This window comes from Leuciscus leuciscus (genome assembly GCF_965113295.1).
Source record: "Leuciscus leuciscus genome assembly, chromosome: 9".
Lineage (NCBI taxonomy): Eukaryota > Metazoa > Chordata > Actinopteri > Cypriniformes > Leuciscidae > Leuciscus > Leuciscus leuciscus.
This window is the reverse complement of record NC_138733.1, coordinates 4,101,082-4,111,277: the sequence shown is the minus strand read 5'-3', so window position 1 is coordinate 4,111,277 and position 10,196 is coordinate 4,101,082. Positions and strand designations below refer to the sequence as shown.

The window sequence follows — 10,196 nt, the reverse complement described above, 5'->3', positions numbered from 1 at the left end:
ACAGTTTAATGGGGACCAGGAAAAGTCAAGCAGCACCATAAAGTATATCATAACTGTCATCATTTGTGTGCTATGTATATAGCCTTCTGACGCTCATGTCAGGAATAGACCTCTAATCTCATTCGCATACACCAACAACACTTATTTTGTGTTGTACTGAATAAAGAAAGTCATACAGGTCTTTTTTTTCTAAAAAAAGAAAAGACAAACAGCAATTTAAAGAGAGCACTAACACAGCAGTCTGACACCATAAAACTTAAATGAATCGATTTTATTGGCATCCTGATAAAAATGACTGACACGTCTGGATGTGATCTTGAATTAATCAAATGTGACCGAAATGAATGATGACATTACCACATACCTTCCTGTGACCTCACACTGTATCCACACACACACACACACACACACACACACACACACACACACACACACACACACACACGGCCCGTTTCACACATCTGCCATCTGCATCATGCCTTTCTGCCGCATAAAACTGATTCCTGATTTACCGGTTTGCATTTAATATCAGCTATGAACTGTCAAATAGTGACCGAGAACGGATTATTGAGAACTATTAGAAACTTTTGCATAAAAATTTGCATGACAATCACATTTACATACAAATAATAATTAATCTAGCCAAAGTGCATCTTATAAACTGCTTCAATCATCTGGATTCAGTCCGAATTTACTGAACAGTATTCGGAGTATTTGCGTCCCTTTCCCTGCATGTACCCTGCGTGTACCCTGCATGTACCCTGCATCGAGGCCGACAGATGCGTTCGCATTTTATGACGCTTCAGAAAAGCTTATATTGCAAAAGCGAGCGTTGATTAAATAAGTGAACAGTGCACATTCACGCAGTTATGTTTCTGATACATAGAACTGCGACTTTATTACAGAAGCTAAAATGAGAACATGCCGCAGATGTGAGATGTCTGAAACAAACTGAGCACATTCACACACATACAAAATGCCCACAAACACACACACACACACAATCTAACAGCGGTTAATGGTAGGACACACACACAAACACATCTAACAATGGTTAATAGAGGATACACACACACAAAGGATTTAACAGCGGTTAATGGCAGTGTGTGTAAAATGATAGAGATAAATGCGTGTTTGTGGCGTGCGTGTGTGTGTGTGTTTAGGAGGTAAAGGCACCAAGTTATCCATGTGAATTCTATTAACCTGCAATGCTGCAAGAAATGTATGTGTGTTTACATGAGTTTGTCTGAAGTATTTGCATGTGTGTACACCATGAATGTCTTTGTTTGGCTATGCCGTTGAGCAGAAGGCTTTATTTTAAATATATATCTATATATATATATTTGTTTTATTGTATTTTCAGAACACAATTATCCATGGCTCCTTTAAAGGGCGGGGCCAATTGTCTCCGCCCCCTTTCATGTGAGTTCCGGCCTCTAAGGACGAACGCTCCGGTCGAGAGGCGGGGCAACAAGTTGCCACAGGCAACACTAGTCTACAGGAAGTGATGTCTTAGCGAATGGGCGGGGCCATCTCAGAGGCTAGTCTCCCGTAGAAACATGGTCCCAATGTTATAGGACACTTTCCGGATGGGGGCGGAGCGAGTGCTGGTGAGGGAGGGGTGGCTCTGGCATTTCCCCGCCTCCAGGAAATAGCAGATTCCCGGGATCTCTTTAGGGAAGTTGTCGGGAAGCTCCTGCCTGGAGCGAGGGATGAAGGTGAACGAGCGGTCGTCACGCAGGAGTCTGAGGAACGAGGGGGAAACAAATGGAAAAGAAAGTAAATAAACATGAGATAAATCTGACAAAAACTACATATCGAAAAACTAATATAATGTATGTTTGTTTTAATTGTAAAGTCAAAAAGTTTTCTGTTAGGGTTAGATACGCGTTAATAAAGGCCTTCTGAAACAAAGCAATGGGTTTTTACGTCGGGTCAGAGGTCACCCTTCAGCCGAAACTCGACTCTCTCGTGAACAAGCGTACGGCAGTTGCCAGAAGCCAGTAATTGTAGTTTATAAAGTTTTAAATATGGATATTTTCTAAAACACATTGCTTCACTTCAGAAGGCCTTTATTAACCCCCCGGAGCTGTGTGGAGCACTTTTATGATGGATAGATGCACTTTTATGATGGATAGATGCACTTTTATGATGGATGGATGCACTTTTATGATGGATAGATGCACTTTTATGATGGAGGGATGCACTTTTATGATGGAGGGATGCACTTTTATGATGGATAGATGCACTTTTCTGATGGATAGATGCACTTTTCTGATGGATAGATGCACTTTTCTGATGGATAGATGCACTTTTCTGATGGATGGATGGATGCACTTTTATGATGGATAGATGCACTTTTATGATGGATGGATGGATGCACTTTTATGATGATAGATGCACTTTTATGATGGATAGATGCACTTTTATGATGGAGGGATGCACTTTTATGATGGAGGGATGCACTTATGATGGAGGGATGCACTTTTATGATGGATAGATGCACTTTTATGATGGATAGATGCACTTTTCTGATGGATAGATGCACTTTTCTGATGGATGGATGCACTTTTATGATGGATGGATGGATGCACTTTTATGATGGATAGATGCACTTTTATGATGGATGGATGGATGCACTTTTATGATGATAGATGCACTTTTATGATGGATAGATGCACTTTTATGATGGAGGGATGCACTTTTATGATGGAGGGATGCACTTATGATGGAGGGATGCACTTTTATGATGGAGGGATGCACTTTTATGATGGATAGATGCACTTTTATGATGGAGGGATGCACTTTTATGATGGAGGGATGCACTTATGATGGAGGGATGCACTTTTATGATGGAGGGATGCACTTATGATGGAGGGATGCACTTTTATGATGGAGGGATGCACTTTTATGATGGATAGATGCATTTTTATGATGGATAGATGCACTTTTATGATGGAGGGATGCACTTATGATGGAGGGATGCACTTTTATGATGGAGGGATGCACTTATGATGGAGGGATGCACTTTTATGATGGAGGGATGCACTTTTATGATGGATAGATGCACTTTTATGATGGATAGATGCACTTTTATGATGGAGGGATGCACTTTTTTGGGCTTGAAAATCTCATCCATCATTCACTGCCATTATAAAGCTGAAGAGCCAAGATATTATTTAATATAACTCAGATTGTTTTCTTCTGAAAGAAGAAAGTCATGTATACCTAGGATGGCTTCAGGGTGAGTAAATGATGGGATAAAACTGTAAAGTTTGATGTAAGTGTTGCTAATTTGAAGAAAACAGCCATTAAAGTTTTGTATCGCCATTGAAATCTACAGATGCACATGGTGAGAGTGCGATAAAATAAACACAAAACTGTATTTTGGATGTTCTCTGTCGAGTGTGTGTAAGCGTTCACATGTGTGTGTGTGCGTGTTTAATATGCATATAAGTGTGTGCATGTGTGCTTGATGTCGAGTGTAAGCATACACGTGTGTGTGTTTTATATGCATATAAGTGTGCCTGTGTGCTTGATGTCGAGTGTGTGTAAGCGTGCACGTGTGTGTGTGTTTTATATGCACATAGGTGTGCCTGTGTGCTTGATATTGAGTGTGTGTAAGCGTGCACGTGTGTGTGTGTGTGTGTGTGTGTGTTTTATATGCACATAAGTGAGTGCATGTGTGGGTCTATCTCTGCGCTTGATGTCGAGTGTGTATAAGCGTGCACATGAGTGTTTGTTCGTCTATGCATAATTATTCATGTTGAGTGTAGATGTCTAAAAAAACAGGTGCTCATTGGTGCATATTGAAACACGTGTGTGTGTGTGTGTGTGTGTGTGTGAGCAGGTCTTCAGAGCTGCACTTGACTGCAGAGTATCATCCTTAACGATCTCGACAGAAGCAGGTTGCCATATAAACAGGTGTGACTGTCTCCACTGCAGCAGAGTCACACATCAGTGGAGTGTGTGTGTGTGTGTGTGTGTGTGTGTGTGTGTTCTCACTGGTATGTGCTGGGGCTGACGTTGATGCAGCGCGGGTGACTGCCCGACTCAAACTTGCTGGCCAGCGTGACGTTGTTTCCAAACAGACAGTAGCGAGGCATCATCACTCCGACGACTCCAGCCAGAACTGAGCCGGAGTGGATGCCGATCCTCAGCTGCACAGATGAAGAGAAAACTCTAGTTTATTTATATAGCACTTTATGCAGTACAGATGGCTTCAATGCAGCTGTAGAGTCTGTTGCAAAATTCTTCAATTAGAAATAAAATACACTGAAAAAAATGTGTGTAGGATTGACCTTTTTCACTCAGAAATTGGTCTATATTCTATCATAAATGCACAATACTATTGCATAGTGTACATGCGACTTATAGTTTCATTGTTTTATAGTTATCTATTGTGTCCACCATATTTTCTCACGTACACACGCCAAACTTGGAATATCAGATAAAGTTCTGAGTTTCCCACTTGTATTTACGACTTTGTGGTGCCGTTCATATGTGCACCATTAATTTTAGAAATGGATATTTAGTTTATAACCATCCTAACCTCAATTCTTCTCTTCAGCACGATTATAACCACACAATCTTCAAAAACACAAACTCAACACCAACATAACTGAACATTAAACACTAACAGGTCTTTGTCTTTACTCAAAAATGCATAAATATCACATAACCTCAACATTTAGTTCATCAAGTGTTAAATTAATTTGACTGAATTCTTTAAAATAATCGGTTGAATAAATGATTCAATGACTCACTTCACTTGTTTCATTACTGATTGCATCAGCGTTTTTGAACTAATCTCTTAAATTAATGATTCAATGACAAATACATTTTTTAACAGTCACTTGTCGCCACCTACTGGTGTAACATTGTAATCGATGCACTTGTTATTTATTTATAAGTTACTTTTAAAAGATGATTTTCTTTACTTTGATCGCTACTGTAGACATCAGTGTTTACGTACAAACTATAAACTTTAATCCAAGTAGTTCTGAGATCTGAGATTTGAATATGTGTAACAGAAATAATGATACTGTGTGGTTGAACAACTGCGTTCTCTGGATCAGAACGCAGATCTGAATGTTCTGCTGTGATCTTATCAAAGGCGAATCATAGTTATTTAGGATTATACCATGGTCTGGGTGAATACTCGATTCTGATTGGCTGCAGCGTGTCCATTAAAAAAGTGATAGAGGACACCTAGTAAAGGAGTTCTGGTGAAACTGACTGTTTACTGTTCGAAATTAATAAATAAATGCGCTGGCTACATCAGCTGTGAGTAACCATAGCAACAGGCAGTAAACTGAAGGGTTCTACGAGCTGAGCGGACTATAAATATCTCCGGTTGCTAAATAAACCGTCAGGCGTAACCAGGGAAACCAAGTTATTGTTTGTAAAAACTTTAGATTTCGATTGTAAAACTAATTAAAATATAAACTAATGTTTTAAAAATGTGTTATTTGGCAAGTGACCATGGTATAAGCGGGTTAATGCCCTTCGAGGTGTCCATTGTCAGGTATTAATGAACCTCCGCTGCGCGTCGGACGGTTCACGCCTCGCCGTTGTCCATTAATACCTGACAATGGACACCTCGAAGGGCATTAACCCTTACATAAGATTATGTGGGTGTTTGAATCGAGATTGCGATCTTTTAACGATGAATCGTGCAGCTCTACCATTAATTCAGTACAAAAATTAGTTTAAGTGCACTGAACACAATAAAACTGAGTTGTGATAAAATGTTCAACAATTGTGTTGCTTCAGCTCATTTTTAGCTTTGATTAGGCAAACTGAACAAGGAATATTGGGCAAAGATTCGATTATTATTCTATTTGTATCAATATTTCTCAGTATTAAATGATACACATAGTCCAGATTTCTCTCAACAAAGAGAACTGCTGATAATACATACATTTCATTCAATACCAAACAGTATTATCAAAAAAGAATTTCAATGCAATTAAAAATAAAATATTCCAACTAATATTTGTCTATGGTATGTATTGATTGTGCATATTTTGAAGTATTAGCAACACACGCAAAGGGGCGAACTCCTCACATGCATGCTTTCATTCGTCGCAATGCATTCTGGGATTGCATTATCCATGAAGAATACATGCAATACTGCTTTATGTTTTGGCTAAAATAAGATATCTAATAAAGCATCATCATTTCGCAGCTAATCTTTTTTAACAGCCTATGATGCCTTAAAATGATATCTGGCTTTTGTAACAGAGCTGATATGAGTGTGTGTGTGTGTGTGTGTGTGTGTGTGTACCTTTAACAACCTAACACACACTAGCATCGCCATGGAAACTCTAGAGAAGAGCCAATACTGTCAAGAGTGCAAGACACACGTACACACACACACACCAAGTGCTGAAAAAGAATTCACGAGGGCAGCAGCGTGTGACTGACAGCTGTCAATCAAACTCAGGACGGAATAGGACAGATCACAGCAGATCTGCTTAATCGCCAGGATTTAATGAATCTAATGTCACTGACAGTGGCTTTGAGAATCCCACATAAAGGCCCATTACGAACCGCTCATAAACAGCGGTGTTATCGAAAGGGCATCTTATTACTGCCGCCCTCGTGTCACAGAGAGTCCACCAATATACACACACTCACATTTAATGATGATGCATGGTCTCCGGCGGCGACGACCCTGATATTATTCATGGCCTTGTTGTCGCGCCGACAGTGCTGTCAATCACGTAACAGACTAGACTACAGTAGAGGCTCTTAAGAAAACCAATGCATGCAACAATGTTGTACTATTTACTATGTTTACCTAAACGGTAACACTTTACAATAAGGTTTATTAGTTAATATTAGTGATTGTATTAACTAACATGAACTAATATTGAGCAATACAGCATTTATTAATCATTTATTAATCTCTCATTTATTTGATGAATATACAGCTGTTCATTATTTGTTCATGTTAGTTCACAGTGCATTAACTAATGTTAACAAATACAACCTTTGATTTTAATAATGTATTAGTAAATGTTGAAATTAATATGAACTAATATTAATAAATGTTGAAGAAGTATTGTTAACTCAGGTAGCGTAAAGTGTTACCAAATAAACAAACAAACACAATCATTGCTGCATTTGTTACAATATAGACGTGGCACAACATACCCAGAGATGCTTCTAAACACACACACACACACACACACCGATTCGCTCGTTGACTCCCTCTAAATGGGAGAAAAGAGCAACAATGTAGCAATCAATTAGCGCCAAGCACTTGGAGTGTTCCGCCGTCTCCATGGCGACCAGATTCCACTCTCACTCCGTCGCCACAGTGAGTTTAAACACAAGATCCTTAACACAACCACACACACACACAAGTGTGCCACCGTTAGGCTCCGCCATCATGCACAATGAACAAATGCTAATAGACAAGCGCGTTTTAACCAAGCAGCAACAGCTTAACGACATCAGAAACATGAATGCATCCCTTGAAACCCTATTGAGTCACTTCAATGCGACTCACATCCCTGAATCCACACTAGATCTGCTACACACACACAAAAATCGACACTTTTTTGGTCACATGACTTCGTTGCATGTTTAATTTAGTGTTGTCCAGTCATCAGAAACAAATCTTAGAAAACTCAAATATATATATATATATTTTTTTTTTTTTTTCGTGTGTGTGTGTGTGTGTGTGTGGCAATCTTAATACAATAAATAATAAAAAAGTTTTGGCAGGTTGATCAAATATTCAGTCAAGAACGAAGTCAAAAGGAAGGATTAAGTCATGTGCATTGCATTATGGGATATTGTATCCCACCTTGTGTGAGCTAGCATTACTCAACATATTATTATACCGCAAATAAGTGTGTCTAATGGGTATTTTAATAGAAACAGAGAATTGTACACTAGGCACAGTATGCATACTGCAAAAAAATTGTACAGTAGAATAACTTAGCCATACTGAACTGACGTCAGCTCAGTAATGACAACACTATTGTGTTAGTTCAGCTTTCTGTGAAGCTCCTTTGAAACGGTCTGTATTGTATATAAATAAAGAAGACTTGACTAGCTTCCGAAACATCAGCACTGGTTCACCTTGATTGGCTTCCCATCAGGCGTGAGCACTTCCCCGGACAGCTCCATCATCTTCAGGGCCATGAGTGCGATTGGCTTGGCGTGACTGTCGATCTTCCTGTGCAAGCCGCCCGCCACGCAGTACGCATCACCTATCGTCTCGATCTGTGGAGAGAGAGCAGCTTTTACAGTACACACACACACACACATATGTGACCCTGGACCACACAACCAGTCACATGGGTCAGTTTGTTGAAATTGAGCTTTATACATCATATGAAAGCTGAATAATTAAGCTTTCCATTGATGTGTGGTTTGTTATGATAGGACAATATTGGTCGAGATACAACTATTGTAAATCTGGAATCTGAGGGTGCAAAAAAATCGAAACATTGAGAAAATCTCCTTTAAAGTTGTTCATTTATGTTGGCGATTGTGCAGCATTCACTCACACACATACATGCGTTATATATTTACAGTAGGAAATTTACAAAATATCTTCATGGAACATGATCTTTACTTAATATCCTCATGATTTTTGGCATAAAAGAAAAATGGATAATTTTGACCCATACAATGTATTGTTGGCTATTGCCACAGATATACCCGTGCGACTCGAGACCGGTTCTGTGGTCCAGGGTCACATATGCCTGTAAGCAGTTTTCCAGATTAATGCCCTACACTGTAAAAAACTTTTAGTAAAATTTTTAGTTCATTGAAATACAATTTTTTGAGTTAATACAATGAAGGAAATTGGTTTTATTAATAGAAACTCAAAATATTATGTTATCTGAACCACATTAATTATCTTAAGCCATATTCGGACGGGACTAGTTTAACATGGAGAGGAGGGGTAAAGTAATAATTACCAGAGCTTCTCTGGGATTTTAGTCCCGTACGAATGTCTCATCTCAGTGATCATTACGGCGACTTTTACCTTCAGTACAAAGGTCTGGGAAAATGACCTCAGGTGATCCTAATCCCGTGCGAATACACCCGCTGTAAATATGTGCATACATATTTCCTGTTTAAAAGTAGTTTTCCGCGGTTTTGTCAAGTATGGAGACGCTTGGAAAAGCATCAGGTGTGTTCTAGTTGCTGGAACGAGTCTGTGGCAAAACTCAAGTGTTTCACACACACCATCAGATCAGAGAGAAGATCGACAGCACTTGTTAGAGGCGAAACATCTTTTAGCGTTAGATAAGTGTCTATTACCAACACAATCCAATCTGAAGTTCATTAATACATCGTTCCACCGGACATAACTGTTATATATATATAAATATAGGTTATATGTGTTTGTGCACGTGATATCAGGAAGCAGTGTAATTAGGGAGACCAGACGTCCCAAAACATTCGGGACAGTCCCGAAATCTAAGCTGTTCCCGAATCCCGAATCCGACCCTAATTGTCCCGAAAATGATACTAAAGCAAAATCTTGAGTAGCCTAGTTATTGTCTGATAAGATACAATTGTCATAGTTGTTGCTACCTATTCTGGACTATGCAGATATTATATATGCCAATACTACTGCCACTTGTTTACATGCTCTTGATGTGGTATACAACAGCCTGTGCCGATTCGTCCTTCGCTGCCCCTATAGGACACATCATTGTGTGATGTATGAACAGCTGTCCTGGCTTGCACCCTCAGCCAGAAGACAATACCATTGGCTTCAGCTCATTTTTAAATGTATTTACTTTCAATATCCATATTATTTATCGCAATATTTAGTGCCTTACAGTTCACAATATAGCCTTCGTCACAATGAACAGATCTTCTTTACTGTCCCTAGAGTTAAGAGAGAAATTGGGAAATATGCTTTCTGTGTTAGAGCCCCTCGTGACTGGAACAGCCTTCCAGCATCCATTCGTTCGCTTACGTCTTTTCCTCTGTTCCGAACTGCTTTGTTAACACATCTTCAGAATACTTGTCTATGTTTCTAGCTTTTCAGATTTAGCATCGATATGTGTCATGTTATTTGTGTGTATATATATATGAATGTCTATCTGTGATGGGCGGGGATAGTGAGAGCTTGTGTGTGTGTGCGGGCGTGCGTGTCCGTATGGTGCGTGTGAATGTGTGTGAGTGCGTGCGCTAAGGTTTTTGTTTTCTTTTAT

General features: G+C 39.3%; 1 protein-coding gene across 1 annotated transcript in view; it reads right to left on the bottom strand.

The window, feature by feature from the left end:
• Positions 1 to 256: 256 nt before the first annotated feature.
• gucy1a2 (guanylate cyclase 1, soluble, alpha 2) overlaps positions 257 to 10,196 on the bottom strand; it is a 36,974-nt gene continuing 27,034 nt past the window's right edge. The window contains 3 exon segments of the mRNA XM_082180008.1: positions 257 to 1,745; positions 4,006 to 4,160; positions 8,098 to 8,241. Of these exon segments, the coding sequence (XP_082036134.1) occupies positions 1,535 to 1,745; positions 4,006 to 4,160; positions 8,098 to 8,241 (510 nt within the window). The 3' untranslated portion in view covers positions 257 to 1,534.